Raw genomic sequence first — 18,881 nt, forward strand, 5'->3', positions numbered from 1 at the left:
AGGAGAAAAATAGTTTTTACAGAAAGACTGAAGATTTGCCTCAAAAAACCTCATTCCTTAGTCTAACACTTATTTGCTCTAATGTGTTATTTCCTCATCTGTCAGCACTGCATTCATGTGTTTCCCCACATAATGATTATTGATCTTCAAGCATTCCTTCGTTAGACCAGCTACAGGAAAGTAAATGGGAAATATCAGCATATGAGTGTAGTATGACTCACAAAATGCTCCTCTGGATTATTCTTTATTCTCTCTACATAAAATGAAACATGTATCTTACAACAATTTTAACATAAGCATACTGCAATACAAACAATGTTGCATTTAAACAAGGTTGTTTGAAAGCATTATTGTATATATGAAAAAACATCTAAACATGAACTCTATTTAAAAAAATAATCCTAAACCTTGTGATCTAAACCAGTTTTGATTGCTGTAAGGTAGCTGGTTCAGGCAGCACGTGCACCACAAAAAACTGTTAGTGAGCAATTCTTTTTCTTTACTGGGACAATGTTTAAATATTTTTTTATTATTATTTTTTTTTACAAAACACTTTTCCACTTTCATGTTTAGTGATTAATTGCACTTTGGAATTTAAAAAAAATATAGCATTCTCCCAGTGTTAGGTTGCATCAGCTTTGGCTGGAATACAATGGCATTCACTTTGCAGGGACAAGTTCCATAAACTACAGGTGGAAGAAAAGGTTCAGAAAGCAAGGGTTAGAAATCTGAATCTTTATGGTCAAGTTGGAACACAACAGGGGTTTTGTTTCTTCAAAGACAAGGTATGCTTTACAGGTAGTTGTTAAACATCCTTTCTGCAAACTTGAACAATCATATAAATAAAAATATTGTACCAACTGACCAAGTTCTCCATCATGTGATTGTGAAGCTCTATTAAACATTAACCAAAGTTCAAGAGTGCCATTTCACTTAACGTATAGGTCTGTGCATGTAGATTTCTCTACAAAAACATTTTCCTGAGAGATCTTTTGCATAAGACCACATCAATTAAAAAAAATTCCCAACACAGAAATGCATATACTATACCCTACAGTTCTATCTCATATAAAACAGAGTAATAACCTTTTGAAGTCAAAATTTCTCAATATATGAACCAGTTGCAGGCACAGCGTGAATGCAATGTTCTCAGTTTCCATCCGCTAGCTGCTTCTGTAAACTGTAAGACATAAGAAAACAGTATTAGTGCTTTTTAGGAAATTTAGGTTCCCTATAATCAGACAACTTCCATGGCTGAAGGTAGTAACTTCTGAAACACCACTTCTATATGCTTACAGCGATCAATACCAATTTCAAACCAGGAAAAACCATTTCAATGTCTTCAGCAACTAAGCTGTTTACACAGATGTAACTCACATCAGTGAAGCTGATTTCAGCCTAGGAGAAATCTGAAGCCCAAGAGATTCCTCTTGCACGGATTCAGTATCTGCCCCAGGCCACAGAAGTCAGATATTATTACAACAGTTTGAAAAGGAAAGACTGCAGGGCGCAGCCCTCACCTTTCCAGGTACTCCTTGACGTTGTTGTAGCCGTAGAACTTTGCCAAGTGGATGAGCATGCCCGTGGCACAGCGCCCGTCCCGCCGCCGGCAGTAGCTGCAGTTGCACACCCCACGACAAGGAGGACAGATCCAGGCCTGCAAGGGGGTGAAAGTGGGAAGGAAGAAAAAGGCAAGCTGTTAAGTAAGGTTACTGAGGAAACCATATTCATCACACTTTCTTTCCAAGCCCAACGAGCTACACTTACTGGATCAAGCAGTGCTGATTTCACATCTTCCCCGTATCGATTTCGGAGACAGGGTCCACAGAACTGCCCCCTTACTCCTCCACAGCCCTGGTTGCGACAGATTGTCTTTGTATCAATTGTCTTTTGTCGACATTGGTGGCAAGTGCTGCCCTAGAGTTGGAAAGGAGAAGAAAGACTTATGGATGAAGGACACCTTAAATACTTGTTGCTGAACTTTTTGAATATATCTGCCAATAGCAAAGAACAAACTTCAAACCAAAGTCCAATTCAGCAATGAAAATCTTAGTAAGAACCACAAGTCCTGTTACTAGGACTTACTGAAGTATTATTAAAGTAATAATAGGTGCAGTGCCCACCCTAAGCTGCAGTGGGAGTCTCAGACTACATGAGCCTGATGTTGCAGTTCTGATCCCTTTCCTCTACTTAGGAAAAAAGCTAAAACTATTCAGAAAATGACCTGACTTATATCTGAAAACACAATGAAGCATGAAGTAAGTAAGCTGATCATCTAGATCTTTATGACAATTCACAATAGTCAAATTCAGTGAAGGAAAGGAGGAGTTCCATCAAGAGCTTTGAAATTACACAACCCATATAGAAATGTAAATTCCTGGGGGTACAAGGAGCAGCAGGGATCACTATTACTTAATGGTACAACCACCACCACAACATTTATATTAAGTAAGAATGAAAGATGAAAGGGATGTCAACTCTTATCAGCGGTGAGTCACAGCTATACCAAATTCCACTTAATAGTTCTATGGCAAGAAATCACTTCTTTGCAGAAGCAAAAAGTTGGTGGGGCATATCAACCAGCATGGGCTTCCAAGTTGTGCTTGTGTAATGTAATAATGCAGAGCTGCACTCTCCAAAGCCTCAGAGAAGGGGCTCACATGAACAGTTAGGAGAGTTTTGATTTTAAACAGATGGACACACTGAAGAAAATAAGCAGTCACTTACCAGAACTTTGTCATAGATTTTGTCTTTAACTGTGACTGCAATGTTGTCCAAGTCCTCCTCAGTAATATCTTCTACTGGGCGGTGAGATGAATACTTTGATGATCTCCTCCTTTTCCGCACTGCACAATCCCCCTGCTAAATAAACTCATCTCAGCACATTTTGTCTGGTGTCATGAAGATCGTGTTACCACATTCAGTGACAGATTCTGTCATTTATAATGCATATGAGGTCTAGACAGGGCATACTACAGGCTTACAGACCACTGAAAGGACAGAGAGCAGCATTTCCAAACCATCACCATCTCTTCCTCTCCTTTTCCTCCCTAATCTTTTCTCTATCTGTTACCTATTACCTATTCTACTGGTATGTTCTTCCTTCCTATCATTGCTACTTTTGTTTCCACAAAGTCCTTATGTGTTTTTCTGCTACCTCCTTTTCTTTGTATTTCCCGCACAGCTTAACTGTATGTAACTCTTCATACTCAAGTTTCTCCCCCCTCAAAATATGGAACAAAATATGGAACACACACCTTCCTATGCTTTGCTCCTTCAGTCACCTAGCATGCTTGCTGATCGCTTTCTTTAATTACAACCTCTAATTGCAAATAAACCTATACTGAAGTTTTAGGTTAGTCCTGCCATACCCAGCCCTTTGTTACTATCCTATTGATTATCTGGAAGAGTCCTCTACTCACTATTAAGTGCTCTTACCATCCAAATATCAGTCCCTTTGACCCCAATCCATGGATCATCATTATGCCCCTCAGGAGATCTTAATGTTCATGTACAAGTTTCAACTGATCCTTAGCCTTTTGCTTACCCCACCTAATTTGTCCTTCATCCTAGATCAGCTTTGTTCTCTCCAAAATAGTCCCCAGTTCTCATTTAGTGTTACTCCACCTTGTTTAATAGGCAAGTTCCCTCTATAATGCTCCAAATATGCCCAGCACTCATTCCTATAAGCAGAGCTGGAATACAACCTCTACCACATACAAATGCAACTTAAGCATCTTCCTAATAAAGGCTATACAGTAAATATAACTACGACAAATGACCACCATCAGCTAAAGAAAGGGAAACTAGATTTAAAAAAAAAAAAAGAATAAAATCTGCAACTTGAGTGGCTAGCCAGTACTTCAGCAGCTTGCTGGTGCAGAATTCCTTTATTTATTCTCAGTTACACTCTATACCTCCTCTCTCTCTCCTCTCTGCTATTACCAGAGAGGGAGTTTTGCTAACTTTTTCTGATCCTGAAGATAGAGATCACCTCCAGCAGCCCTATCACCTTGTCACTCAAACACCTTCTGCACTGTGGACTCTTAATATTTTTTAGATAATAACAGGCCATAAGTAAACTGTCTTGTTATGTTTCCAAGAATACAGATCACAAATAGAGCCTAGTTAACAGGTGAAAAGATGAGGCAGGAAGGCCTGCTGACAATTTCTTCTGTAGGTAATCCCAAACCAAATGTTCTCATTGACTTTCTGTGGAATGGGATGTCTGCTCTAAGTGTTTGCCAACAATTTAAATAAATGTTTCCTAATCTCTGACTACTGGAGATACCAAAGGCTGGCAAATACCACACTGAGTCTCTTCTTCAAGAGGTTTTGTTGTCTATAGTTACGGAATTGTTCTGCAAATTTAACAGCTGACATAGTAAATTTTTCCAAGGCAAAATTCTCTGGTGGACGAGCATTTCTGGTTGGGTTCATACGCCGTGCTATCTGGCCTTCAGAAAATGTCCTCCTTGGGATTTTCTTCTGTTTCTAGAAAGAGAAGACAATTCAGGAAAATGTCCTTTTATGTTTGTAGTGTTAAACACCAGAAATTAATTCAACATGTCTGTACCACATTTGCACTATCATGCATTAATCTGTTTTCCTACTTCTTGTTAAGCCAAACCTCACCAACTTCTGTCATACTGAAGTGTTTTTCCTACATACTACAACTTTTTGATCCTTTTAAAACACCACAGTTTCACAGTCAAATTCTTTTTCAATTAACATCACAGAACTATACCAGAAGTTTCTGCATGGCGTATTAAGGCAGAAGCTAGTTCTGACTGCTCTTAAGCAGCTAAAGTTTCAAGCTTTTCTACAAATTGAATACCTCTTCAAGGAATTCTCTAAAGTCTATTTTATTTTATATTTTTTAAATTAATAGGGTGTTAATAAGTTTCTCCTCTTACTTCCAGATTCCTAGATCTAGAAATTTCTAGGAGGTACAAGATACCCTTTTCATATTGTCATACCTGCCAATTACTGCATGACGAATTCATGCAACAAGTCCTGCATAGACTTCTTCCATAAATTAATCTACTGTATCTGACAAGAAAAACAAGATGTAGGAATCAAGTTTGCTTGCCACTGTACTCTTTATATTCACTTCCAAAGAAGTGAAAAGCACATCATAAGACAACAGGCTAGAAGTCAAAAACCAAGCAGAAGAGATAACTGATGCGCTCCATATCCTCAAGTAAAGATACTAAATATAAGTAGTAGACCAATGTATGTATTCAAAGGATGTTTAAGTTTCTATAGCATTTAAGTAGAGCTAGCAAGTTTGTAGCTTTTTGAAGACTCTATAATCTGGCTTCACATTTTCACCTGACAACCAACACACCACTATTCTACATGGGCTTCCCTTCAATTTTTATTCATATTTCTTCAGTTTATACTTATCTATGTGGAAAAATATTACTCTATAAAGAACCTAAAGGGATTGATGCTTCTCTGATTCTAGCCAAGGAAAGTCAGCTTGAAATAACTCCAGCCTTACTGCAGCTTCAGGTTAAAGTGGTTGAAGAGGATCTAAACCCAGAAGAAAGCAACTGTTCTTCCTTATTCCCACATGCTCAGATATCTGTCTAGAATCTTAACAGTATTTCTGGGGCAAAAATTATAAAGTCTCTGTATTTCTTCATTATCTTATAACATCCCATTTCCTCACATAACCTCTAGTACTTAAATACTGACCAACAGTAAATCTGTACAAATAGCCACCAAAACTGAGGAAAACCAGAACAAATTCAGTCGAAGTGTTTCATCAGGAAACACATTAAGCCCTCAGGCCATCAATTCTAGCCAGAACTGGAGGAGATACTTACTGAAGGAGTCACAGTGGGTGTTTTCACTGGGAACAGGTCAGGTATGGAATTCAATTCTGCCAGCAACTGGGCAAGCTGAAATCAACAGAGATGAGCATTGAAAACTCACTGCAAACTTGCAAATAAGCAACACCTTTCATCCACTCACCACAGACACTTGAATTGTAACCAAACACATGAAGTGTCACAAAGAAGAGTGGATGGTGAGAAAGGTGGAAGAGCAGCAAGACCAACACAATGGCAACAAGGACACAAGACAGATTAGAAACATACATACAATAACTAAAGCAAGTTTTTATGTGGGAGCTGCAAGTCCTCACAGCTACGAGGTGTACTTCAGCCCCAAGAATGCTTGAAGATGCAACTTTTCCTGGAACACAGTAAAATTGAAGGGCCCAGCATCAACTTGGATTTGCATGGCACCATGATAATTAAAGAGTTCTGGTGGCATTCTGGACAATAGAGGACAAAGCATGAGGAAATAACCAGTGTCTCCCTTTTCCACACCTACACACACACACACACACACACACTTTTAGTTACATAGCAATGCGTAACTGTAAACATCACACCCCACAAAACTGACAAACTGTATCATCCTTATCAGCTTTTAGCTGCCTTTGCAATCAGGAACTGCAGCAGACCTGTCAGACACAAATGAAAAGTAGAAACCCTGTTTACAAATGACACCACAAACCACCTGAAGGGATCTGCTGAAGGGATTTTCTGACATACTCCAAAATTAAGACTGCTGTGTAGCTTTGTTCACATCCACATATGAACAATGATTGGTTCAACTCTGGACTAGTCTTACTTGAGACTATTTTAGGAGTAAATGTCTGAGTGCTGATGGCTCTCTAGGGTTTTCCCAGGTAGAAAAATTCAAACACAATTCAAACACAAATTCTCCCACAGTCCCAGGACTGCACCATCGAGGTCCCTGAAATTCGAGTGTGTTGAAGCCAAGTACTTGGATGCAAATGTCAGAAAACAAAACACTGCTTGGCAAGTCTTACCATGGCCTTGTTTTCTTTAATATTCATGGCTCTCTTAAGCAGAGCACTGGAATTTTCCTCCTGTGTTTCTTTAATGTCTTCCTCAGACTCTGAAGCAGAGCCCTCTCGTTTGTCCCACCGCTTACAGCTTATTTCTTTTGAAAGAGGTGTGAGGGATTCACTGTCCTTTAGAGGTAAGTTAGAAAAAGACTGTTCAGGCACTTTTTTTTCAGATGACTTTCTGGTGGGAAACTGCAAGGCAACACGAAGTCCAAAGCTTTTTCTCTTGGGGGAAACCTTCTTCATCTCTTCCTCTTCTTCCTCATTACCCAGGAAATTATCATGTTCTTGATCACTCAAGTTTGACTCCAATGCCTGAGGGAAGGAAGACTCCCACATTACATTACTGACTATGACACAAGAAAGGTAATTTCTAAATAACTAATTTTAGGTAGCAGTCTTACCAACCAAAGGAACAGTTATAAATTCACTTAATTTTCAGAAGTTCACAACATGACTTGTCCCAGAGCCCAACACAAAATGTACATATTAATGTATGGGATACAGACATGCCTATCTTCAGAGGAAAAACCTTTCCCAGCACAGTCAGTCTACAAGCAGGGGAAGAAGTTTTCATTACTAATGATAATTTCTAATTCTAATTAGATTCGAATATAACTTCTATTATGTGATGTTACATTAAATAAAGCATTTTTTCTTATTTAAGTTAACACATGTTTTTCTTCAGCACGAAAAAAGAAGACCACTGTGCAGCAGAAACACTAGAACAAGAGGTTTACACAAGAGGCAGAATAAAAGAAGTCAACATAAATCCATGCATAGGTGACTGCCTTTACCAGAACTCTTTTCTTGTTCACGTCCACCTCACTTGAAGCAAAGCCTTCAAATGCTTCTGTTTCAGAGTCAGTGTCTTCAGTGAAAATCCTCCGCAGTTCTTCAGTGAGGTACCTGGACTGAAATCAAATGTCCAGTTGTGAAAGACAGTCAGATACAGAGTAGCCACAACAAACAGTTTTTGAGTTTCAAGCAGGGACCAACTGGCATATAGAGTGAAAGCACTTTTCAAGAAAAGCCTGTAAAAATTCAGAGTTTCAGCATGTATATGAAGTCATAGAATCATAGAATCATAGAATTAGCCGGGTTGGAAGGGACCTCAGAGATCATCTAGTCCAACCCTTGACCCACCGGAGCAGTTGCTAGACCATGGCACTGAGTGCCACATCCAGTCTTTTTTTAAATATCTCCAGGGATGGAGAATCTACCACCTCACCGGGCAGTCCATTCCATAGCCTAATCACCCTCTCCGTGAAGAAATTCTTTCTAATATCTAACCTAAACCTCCCCTGGCACAACTTAAAACTGTGTCCTCTTGTCTTGTTGAAGGTCGTCTGTGAAAAGAGTCCAGTTCCCACCTCGCTACAGCCTCCTTTCAGGTAGTTGTAGGCAGCAATGAGGTCTCCCCTGAGCCTCCTCTTCTTCAGGCTGAACAGCCCCAGCTCTCTCAGCCTCTCCTCATAGGGCCTGTGCTCGAGTCCCTTCACCAGCCTGGTTGCTCTCCTTTGGACCTGTTCCAGGACCTCTACATCCTTCTTAAACTGAGGGGCCCAGAACTGGACACAGTACTCGTCTTTTTTTATCTCATTTGAAGCACAGAGTTTTATCTGAGCTCCTTCTTGTGGGGGGGAATGTTCTTCGCCTCTTCCTCTTCTTCACTACTACCCAATAAAAACAAACTCAGTTTTCTTAAGACATAACTTACCATTTTGGTTTGTATGCTTTCTTCTGGATGTAAAATAACAGGCCTTGAATGGAAGAAAATACAAACCACAACCACACTAAGAAAGAGCCCTCCTTTTTTTTACTTAGCAATAGAAACACTTCACTTTCTTTCACTTTCTACACTTGCTGCAGCAGTACTCAAGGCTCCTGGAGACAGTCTGCTCATGCTGTTAGGCCATCACTAAAGTAACAGCTACCAACAGGAAACCAGAGCTTTTGAACAGCCTGACGAACATCCCTCCACCTTCCAACTGCAGGTGCAGTTATCTTTCAAACATGTTGTAGGGTAGTCAGATCCCACGTTTCTGCCTACAAACTAGGAAGTAAAAAGTCAGCCCATGAAAAATAAATTACCATTTCTCATCAAAACACTCTTCAGGACGTGCACATTACATCCAATTACAAACAATGCATTTACTAAATCAGAAATGTATTCCATACTTCTGATCATAATTAGTAGAAGACCATCTGTCAGTGTGTTCCTGGTTAGTCTCCTAAGTCATTCACAGTGGGAACAGAACCCATGTTCACAGCTGCCTCTTGAAAGTCAGCAACACTCATCTTCTTAAGTTTGTTTCCCCAATTTTCTTCTGCTGTTTCTTCCTCCCACACAAGATGCAAAAATGACCTTCCATACAATGCACTTGCTAAATAACTTTATTCTTCCTTCCATTTCCCTCCCTTCCCTCTCTTTAATTACATACTTCTTTACGTTAAGATAATTTCTGGTGAAAAACAGATACAATAGATGAGTGGAAAAACTTACAGAGGAATGGGGGGGAGCTACCGCATATGCTGGTCTTTTACACTTAAACATCTACAAATTATTACGGGTAATTGGAATGAGTTTTCTCTAAGCAAAATTACTTTATTCTTTTGTTGATAGCTGCAGTGCAGCTGCTTGAGAAAGGAACAAACACAATAGGGAAGTTACTTTAAAGTGAAATTACATTTCTTGGAGGGAAACTCAAGTTTTTATGCATTCTGCGTTTTCATGAAATTCCACAATAAAGGGGGGGGGAGGAACAAGCTGTTTCTTATAGTGACAAAAAATAACACATCTAGACCTAAGTTGCTACACCTACGAAGAATGGTTTACATAAGGTAAAACATGTATGAAGAAGACCTTTAGGACAAACAACTGGAACTCAAAAGAAACACAGAGATTAAGGGAGAAGGACTGCAGAAAGCCCTGAGGAAAAGCAGACATGCAGAGGTGAATACTTATTTATGCACTTGCACATCAGCATCCAAGGGAACATCTGATGCATTAGCATCCCATTCACCACCCCAGCAGAATGGCTGCCTTGCCTCCTCTCCCAGCTACTGCAGCATTTTTCTGAACTTCCCATTAGTCTACTCTTCACACCAAAATCTTTTTGTTTCCTGCACAACTACCTATGGTCTTTCTCAGCAACAGAGGTGTTTGGCATCATAAATGGATGGAAATTAAGATTTAAAAAATCATGGCATCATTGTACCATTTAGTGGTAAAGGAGTTAAGATCAACAGCAACTGATATGTACATTAATTCTCAGCCCAAAGGAAACAGGAATGGTGAGGAACGATGCAGTGCCAGCTTTAAGTCTGCAGAAAGTCTCAGAGGGATTCGCAGCAGCACGTGCAAAATTACCAGTACTTAGCTCTTCCACAGCATTTTTCAACAGAGGACTTTAAAATGCTTTGTAACGTAGATGGTTAGCGTCATCTCAACCTCACAAGTTGGGAAACCAAGACAGAGAGACAAGAGCCTTTCCTGGGTGCCCACAATCCCCAGGCAGGCAGCAGAAGCTCACTCAGGCTCTTGTGCATGGCTCCCTCTCCTCATTGATGCTTCTTCATGGTCCACACAAAGCCACAGACATGAAAGCAACCCACCTTCTGGGCTTCTAATGTTACCAATACCACTGTCCAGAACCAAAATGACAAAACAATTTAGAGCCAAGTGTATGTTATAACTTTAAAGATGCTGTCTTTATAGTACAAACTTGAGGCCCTGCTCTCAAACAGCTTCTGCACTTTGTACAAGCCTCTCTGGGGCCATTCACCTATGAAGGCTCAGAAAATAGCATATATTCATACGAGGCTCATTCTCTCTGTATCCTGTGCAAACACTACTCAGATTAACTGTCTTTAGAAACTCTGACTCTGACCTGATGGACTCTGACCTGATGGACAGAAAAAAGAGAGAAAGAGACCTATTCAGGTTTTTTTAAGTAATGGAATGGCAGAACCCTTTTGAGAACACAACTGACAAGGTATTTTTTAGTACATTAGCCTACATCTATCAAGTTGTTTACAAGTTCTAAAAGACTAAAAAGTAGCTTTACTGGCAGCCAAAACAATACACCAGTTCTCTTCCTTTCCTATGAAGTTAGCTCATACCTTTAGCTACTAAGTCAGAAAATAAAAAACATCAAGTCATTATGCTGATTCAAGCTACTTCACCATTAAGAGCACAGAGTACCAGCAAATCTCACAACTGAAGAAGGAGATGATGGTTTCTGTGGGTCACCACCACTACAACAGCAATTTTAGTGCAGAAAAAGCACTAATATCCATCAGTGCAGAAGTAGCACTGATCAAAATTTCTGAAATAAGCATCTTAAAGTATGCATACTCACAAAACCCATCTATTACCATGCTTTTGCACTGTCTTATGTTTCTAGAGAACACCAGTCAAGGATGGTAATTATCCCTCTCCTGTAGGCTCCACTTATCTACTTCGCTGAAACTCATCTAATGAAACCCATTTTCCTTATCTTATGAAAGAGTTTTTAAAAAACCTAAGAAGGGCAGCAAGTTTCTTTACATTTATTTTTAATATGAAGACTGCAGATCTTGGCTTTTGCTGTGAGTTGAGGCTCACTACTCTTGAGCCTTGACACAAGCTCAGAATACTACAGCACTGAAAGAGCATAACTGGGCCATGGGAATCTTAATTCCTACCTTTTTTCCTGACTCCAGGGAATCAACACCAGCATAGCTGTCCTGTGACAACAACCTCTGTCTGGAAGCATCATCCTGGAAACCCAAACAATCTTCATTGTCACTGGGGGCATTAAAAATGTCAGCCACTTCCTTGGCTCTCTGTTTCTGATTCAAAACGAGACAGAAGATAAAAATCAGACATGCCAACTTAATAGGAAAACTCATATTGGCAATGGTACAATTATTTTTATTCACAAGTGCAAACTGTGACACCAAATATGCTATGCATAGCAAAACTGTACCTCATCTAGCTAGATTCCTACAAATTCTGTACAGGTAGTTTTATTATGTAAACAGAGATTCTAGATTTGGGGCTAGAGAGAGGATGTAATATGCAGGGGTCTGAAGTCCACACACTGCTGCTTTACAGATATATAAAAATACCTGTGTGCCTCACAGTTGCAAGCACATGGTCAGAGCACCCTTTGTCACAAAACTCATAACCATTCCTCCTCTTACAGAGCAACCATGGCTTAGAGGTGAGGAACAAACACGCCTTCAAATATAATCCAATGCTAAACAAGAACACAGAAACCTTAGCATTAGATCCAGTAACAGTACTAGTAATACTTTATTAGACACTTACCTTACTCCAAGAAAAAAACAATGCAACCTCTTATCTTCCATCAATACTCCCACAGAGCTTTTTATTCAACACACTTGGTAAGAAAGTGAAAACTCATTTTAACCAAGAACCTTTCTCATTTGCCAGAAGCCCACAGCGTAGCTCATCAGGAGGAAGCACTGCCAAGGGATGGCAGCATCACCTTCTGAGATGACCAAGGTCACAACTTCAGTGTTTGAGAAATCCAGTTCCAGCACAGGAGACTGGTATCACATCATGCAACCATTCCCCCTGGACAGGTACTTCCCCAAGCACTTCCCCTTCCATGTAACAACCCAGTGAGGAAGCCTTCAAGCAGCTCCCACCTAGGCTGCTTTAGGATTTGGAGTGCAGAAGGACAGGATGAACAAATCCAGTCTTAAAAATGGAGGCAGAAGGCATTTTTTCAGGTTTCAAAACATGCTTTTACACATTCTGTATCACTACTCTGCTGTTCACCGAAATGCTCAGGAAGGAAAGTGACTGCATGTCTCACCAGCACCCAGACATTTATCTTCTACATCTCCAGGACCACAGGTACATATCATGCACACCATCCTTACTTGAATCAAGCTCCTCTGCTGCTTGCTGTGTGCCAAAGCCACACATAGTTCCTCCTCTCTTTAAAGAACACAAGAACAGCTGCCTGGTGACAGGGGCCAGTTCACTGTCCAGTGGAGGAGGTCTCCAGTCCTGAACATTCAAGATAACACCCCCAAAATGAACTGCATAGCGAAGAGCAGGCTTGTCTGTGTCAGAGGCAACAAAGGTTGCTCATAAAGGACCCTATATAATTTTTTTTTTTGTTATTCTTCTTTTTTTATTTATTTGTGCCAAGGCAAGTGGCCCAAAGAAGGATCATTCTACAAAAATAATATTGCTGAAAACATTCCACTTCCATTAGAAAAGCAAGCAGTATCTTGACCAAACCTTCCCTCACTGAAACAAGCTTCAGTAATGGGCAGTCATGGGCTTAAATTCAGTCTTGCTCTGTTTTTACAAAACTGATGTAAAGTGATGCAAAACTTTTGATTTATTGTTGCTTGAACAACAGGAGAATTCACCTCTGAAAAACTGACCTGGGCACACAGCAGCATAACCCAATGCATTGCTGCTGAAGTCGTGCTGTCTGCCTTTGAACCCCTTGGGATATTCCCTCACTGCCACCTCTTCCAGACAACAGCCTCTTCCATGCCCCTGTCATGGAATTGCTGAAGATGGATTTTAATGGAAGAATATCCAAGGAGCTGTGAAGCTTGCTGCTAAGAATAAATTGCTTCCAGGAACTGCTGCTGCACTACAGTCAAGTTAGCCACTGCTCTGTCTACTGTATGCCTAATTAATATCATCTTCTTCATCCATTACTTCTGCATCTGCACCAGAGGAGCTGTTATGGGGGTGATTACTGATGTTGAAAAGGAAGAAAATAATTCTTTCCCAGTAAAAAGCTTTTTCTATGATCTCTCTGCATTCCCAAACACTAAGGTATTGATTTAAATAACTTACTGTAGAATTTCAAAGATTGTGTTTGGGACTTGCTCCCCACAGTTTGACTACGAAGAATCCCATTCAGTCACTGATGAGTCCCCATTGCACCTAAAGGGCTTAGCAGAGAACACCAAACAAATACAAGGTGGACATACTGCAGGAGCTTAAAAAGATCACCCTCATGACCAAGTTTGATCGCTTCTGGTATTTATATACCTGAAATCCAGTATTTCTACAAGTGAAATCACAAGTCAAGTTTATTCCAAGCAGAAGTCCACTGTCATCAGCAGACAGACATCAAAGATAAGCCTACACCAAACACCTCTGCCACAAGGCTTAGCTCTTTGCTACTTGTTGTGTATGCCTGGAAGTCACAGACCTTCTTATCTTTCAGTTAAAATACACTCAGAAACTCATTTATAATCAGCATCAGAGCCTAGCATTTTAACTTTGTCAACAAAGTAGAATATACCAAGAAAGAAAATACATATTAGCTTAAACACAAATGTAAAAATTTCATCTATTCTAAGCACTTGAAAGATGCAGGCACTTCAAGAGAAGACCTTTTTATCACTAAGCCCCTAGAAAAGAAATGCAGGGAGGTGCTGAACATTTCAAGATTGCTCAGGGAAAATATTGCAACGTGAAAAGACCACAGGTACAGACACAATGGTCTGCTGAAATGCTGCAAAGATGTGAGAAATACTGTCTTTTGAATATACCAGTTACAAGAAGTCAAGTACTGAGAATCTAGCAAAAGTTCAAAATAATTCGTAGCTGCTGAAAAATTCAAAGTCTCATTTCTAGTAGGAAATTTTGTATGTATTGAGCTCAGTTGTTTTTGCACATAGAATACACTTCCTTCTTTAAAACACCCACAGGTTACTTTTCTAAAGCAGCAAAAACATTCCACATACAATTAAACACATCCCAATATCACAACAGCCAACCCTAACTATGTTTTCTCAACAGAAGATCAATGTTCAAGACATCCCCATCTCTCAGTTCCCCCTTCTCTAAAATTGACAAAACTCTTCCAAGTACACTCAGAATCCAAATTTGTCAGATTGTGTGAAGGAGAATTACTGTTTCTGCAGAACTGGAGGCAGGCAGCTCAAGTGTGCCCATGAGGGCTGCAGACCTGTCACCAGGGTCCAAGGGTTACAGTCAGAAAATGAGGTCGGGAGGGGCATCAGACCTGTTCTGGTGATGCCACCACACTCACCACGTGAGTGATGGGAAAACACAGTATTTCTAAGTGCCATCTTCACTAATTCCACCTGCCACTTCAGCAAGGAGAGAAAGAAAAGCCTGAAGCAAGATGTTTTACTTTCCACAGCAACAGGAAGAACTCTTGGGTCTTAGGAGAAAAAAACAGCTTTCCTGATACCAAAGCCAAAACAGATTTAACTTGCCCACCTGCAAGGCACTGCCCTGACAGGCTGTGAGGAGAGACCTGCAGCTTCAGAGGGAAGCATCAAAGTTATTTCTACACCACTGTCAAACATTTTAATTTTTTTTCTAAAAAATTTATCTGTATATATCGTTTTCACTGCCAACTGCCACACCAGTGCATTCTTCTCTGACAATGATGTATCAGGAGAATATAGTATGAGAAATCCAGTCTAGATGTAATTCTTTTTGCTCCTACCATGAAAAAAAAGGATGCTGTTTCCCCTTCATCCAAGTTTTCACAATGTATGGATGTTTCTATTTGAAGCTGAGGACAGACTATTTTGGTAACGTTCAAACTTGCTGCTTTTTCATTTCAGTCCCACTGAAATAACTCCAGTTTAAGCTCCAACCTCTACTCCCACAAACCAAACGAATGAAAAACACATCTGTGACACAAGCTGGAAAACCTCTTGGCTCAGTACACAGGCAAGCCCCAGCTATACCACCCAAGGGTTACAGGCACTGGATTTGACTTACAGCCCCTGAAAAAACAATTGAACGCTCCAAAAGTGCTCCAAAACTGACAATTACAGGCAGCACTACAAGAATTGAGGGCCCCAAGCAGAATGCCAGTAGGTGCCAAACCAAAAAGCCAAAACTATTTAGAAGTTGACAAAGTGGGTCTTTCCACTGGAATCATAAAAGGCAACCAGCATTGTATGAAAGCTTAATTTGAAACATCTTACAAGCATGTAAAAGATGCAGAAGACAGAGGGAGGCACAGGCATAGAGTATGGTGCAGAAGAATCACACAGCCAGATGCATCATCAACTGGACTGTTCATGCCATCCAACCAGTCTGAGACCCAAGGTCAACAATGAAACCTATGAAGGCAAAGAAGACTCCAGATGACCATGGCAATTTCTCAACAGCATCAGAGCACAAAAGCCTGAAGTTTCCTGGACAGTAAAGTCTATTTCTGGCAAAAATGGCACCAGGGTAAAAGGTAAATGAGTGTTCAGAGAAAAAAAGGAACAAGTGATAAACAGTCACTACAGTTTCATGATCTTCACAGGGATACTTTGACTCCACTGAAGGTAAAGATGGATTATGTTTGAGCCTGTAAATCTGTCACAGCCACAACTGGCACTTTCATGGTGGTCTCGTCTGCCCCTGCAAAAAGTTACCTTTTTTCATTCTGAGCCCAGTCAACCTATTGCTAAACCCAAGTAAACCATGAAATTTGTGGTTTCTACATTCACTACATTCTACATTCTACTACATTTCTACATTCACTTTATTTTAAGTGATCGTTAAATAAGTTAAAACCCATCAAGCTACTTTGTCTTAAAATAAAGAATGCCCAACTATCACAATCACATGGTAAGTTATTGAAAATGTTACCTTCTATAGGCAACATCTACCTGGAAACTATCCCCTACTTTTCAAAAACACTGCTAATAAATGTGAATATTAACATGCTGGCATATGAACACAGTTCAAACCCTTGGTCAGCTGCTACTTTCTCTTTTTTTGCACTCTCTAATCTCTCACTGATATAAGCAGTAAAGCAGTGGCAACAGCTTAATTCTGAATAATTCAAGAGCATTTATTTCACCTTTGGAGGTGCCCAACTGATTTCCAAACCCTGACATTCCAAGCAAAACACTCTGGTACAATGCCACAATGCACAGGCCCATTGATGGGCCCCCTCTTCACACCTGGAATGCCAGTATCCATGTTTTTTCAGAGAGAAAGCTCTGCCAGGAGCACCCCTTAACAGGCTCTGTGTACTGAAAGTGCTGTACAAGGACCTGTTAAATTAGACCACAGGATGATAAATGGAACAGCAGGTCTGGTGATTCAAAACAATTTGGTACTGCTGACTTCCATGGCCATTGGGTCCATGCACTTAACAAATTAATTCACCCATCAGATGACACATGACTTCAAAAGTCAAGGAAACATTCACTGATACATTCTTCTAGCTCAACCAGGACTGAACCCACTGTTTGCCAGCATCACACAAGGAGGAGCAAGACCCAGCACAAGGCCTTGCCCAGCCAAAACCAACCTCCCACAAGAAACAGGAAAGCACTGGTAAGACTGCGTCCTTCTCCCCTTTGCTTACACCCTTGTAGCTGTGCAGCAAAAAGTTGAGTAGCAGACAGTGGGAGCCTTATAGCAATAGAGGCAGTGCCATTTACTTCTATTGCACCACATCAAACAGGGTTCTCCCAGACTGTTTTTACAGTGCCTTTATCTCCATTCTACTGTTGGAGAGCCTGGCACCACACGGAGGTGGAAGATTAACAAAATCCCAGAGAGGACAGAGGTCCTAACAGCCGTCTCAGTGTTTCTACAACCCTCCTGTCCCACAAAAACCCATGTAAAGCCTATGAGAAAGAGTTGACTGAGATGCTGACTTTCTCCTCCCTTTCTTCCACCACCTGGGAGACTCACCATACCACCTTCTCAAGAGCTGAACCATGAAAGCAGCCTGGTGCATCCAAGCGCACACAAGGTTTGGACCAGATTGCAGTTGGGTGCACTGATCCAAACACGTTTTTCCCTAAGACTACAGCTTTAAACTGGAAGAGGACAGATTTAGATTAGACATTAGAAAAGCATTCTTTACTGTGAGGGTGGTGAAACACTGGCACAGGCTACCCAGGGAGCTGCCCCCTCCCTGGAAGCATTCCAGGCCAGGCTGGATGGGGCTTGGAGCAACCTGGTCTAGTGGGAGGTGTCCTTTTTCGTGGCAGGGAGGTTGGAAATAGGTGATCTTGAAGGTCCCTTCCAAGCTAAACCATTCAACGATTCCATGCTATTTCAAAAGTGACATCCCCAGGCTTACACAGGGCAATTGATCAACAAAGCCCCTCCCCAGGAAGCCGCTCTCAGTCCATCGGCCTTTATCAGGGGGACCGTCGCAGAACCCGGAACCTCTGGGCTTTCCCCACACCGAAGCCAAACACCCTGGGGCGTCCCCATCACCGCCTTCCACCCGCCCCCCTCCCCGTCCCAGGCGCTTTGCAACCCCGGGGCCCCCGCGCCACGTGGAGGGCGCTCGGCGGGACCACGGGCCGCCGCGATCACCGGGACCGTGTGGAGCAGCGCGGGGTCGGAAACCGGAGGGGATCGGAAATGCCGCCCGCTGCTGTCGGCGGCACCGGGACCCGACAGCGGTGGGCACCTCTTCTGACCACCCCCGCAGCGGCCCCGTCGCGGACAAAGGCCGCCGCTACCCCGGGAAGTCGGAAAACAACCGGATCGGCGCCCTTCCCCCGCGGCCCGGTCCGCGCAGCCGGCGGGCTCGCCTCACCTCGCCGCGGGGCTCCGCCGGGCCTACCGCCACTGCCACTGCCGCCGCCCGCCGCCGGCGCCGCCGCCTCCCGCGCCGCACCATGGCGCACGGAGCCGCCCGCGCTGCCGCGGGAGGAGGAGGAGGAGGGAGGAAGAGGAAGGAGGGAGGAGCAGGGGACGGCGGGAAGGTGGAGCCGGGCGGTGGCGGCGGGAACGGCAATAGGGGGACCGGGCACCCTGTATGGGCCGGCTAAGTGTGGGGAAGAGTTGAGCAGAAGCTCTGCGGAGCTCAGAGCGAGTTCAGAGATGGGCAGGGGTGTTGGTGAAGGGTCGGGAGAGCAAGTCTGAGAAGGAGAGGCTGAGGGAAGTGGGGTAGTTCGGGCTGGGGAAAAGGGGGCTGAGAGGAGACCTTAACAGTCTCTACAGACTACCTGAAAGGAGGTTGTAATGAGGTGGTAATCGGTGTCT

General features: G+C 42.0%; 1 protein-coding gene across 1 annotated transcript; it reads right to left on the reverse strand.

Annotated features, from left to right (window-relative positions):
- Positions 1 to 227: 227 nt before the first annotated feature.
- Positions 228 to 18,516, reverse strand: CDCA7L (cell division cycle associated 7 like). Its single transcript, XM_030444625.1, has 10 exons — positions 18,433 to 18,516; positions 11,579 to 11,725; positions 7,687 to 7,803; positions 6,851 to 7,204; positions 5,835 to 5,909; positions 4,309 to 4,494; positions 2,728 to 2,862; positions 1,768 to 1,917; positions 1,521 to 1,657; positions 228 to 1,180 (listed from the first exon to the last, which is right to left on the reverse strand). The coding sequence occupies exons 1-10, from the start codon at positions 18,514 to 18,516 to the stop codon at positions 1,150 to 1,152; spliced, it is 1,416 nt and encodes a 471-aa protein (XP_030300485.1). The 3' UTR covers positions 228 to 1,149.
- Positions 18,517 to 18,881: the final 365 nt, after the last annotated feature.

This window comes from Calypte anna, chromosome 2 (assembly GCF_003957555.1).
Source record: "Calypte anna isolate BGI_N300 chromosome 2, bCalAnn1_v1.p, whole genome shotgun sequence".
In the NCBI taxonomy this organism is placed as follows: domain Eukaryota; kingdom Metazoa; phylum Chordata; class Aves; order Apodiformes; family Trochilidae; genus Calypte; species Calypte anna.

Bases quoted from the DNA above. Each gene is read 5' to 3' on its own strand.
- CDCA7L (XM_030444625.1), bottom strand. From the start codon at position 18,516: ATGGTGCGGCGCGGGAGGCGGCGGCGCCGGCGGCGGGCGGCGGCAGTG. The intron at 11,726-18,432 runs GTGAGGCGAGCC...GTTTTGAATCAG, and splicing joins CGGCGGAGCCCCGCGGCGAG to AAACAGAGAGCCAAGGAAGT. The intron at 4,495-5,834 runs GTAAGTATCTCC...TTCTCTTTCTAG, and splicing joins CACCCACTGTGACTCCTTCA to AAACAGAAGAAAATCCCAAG.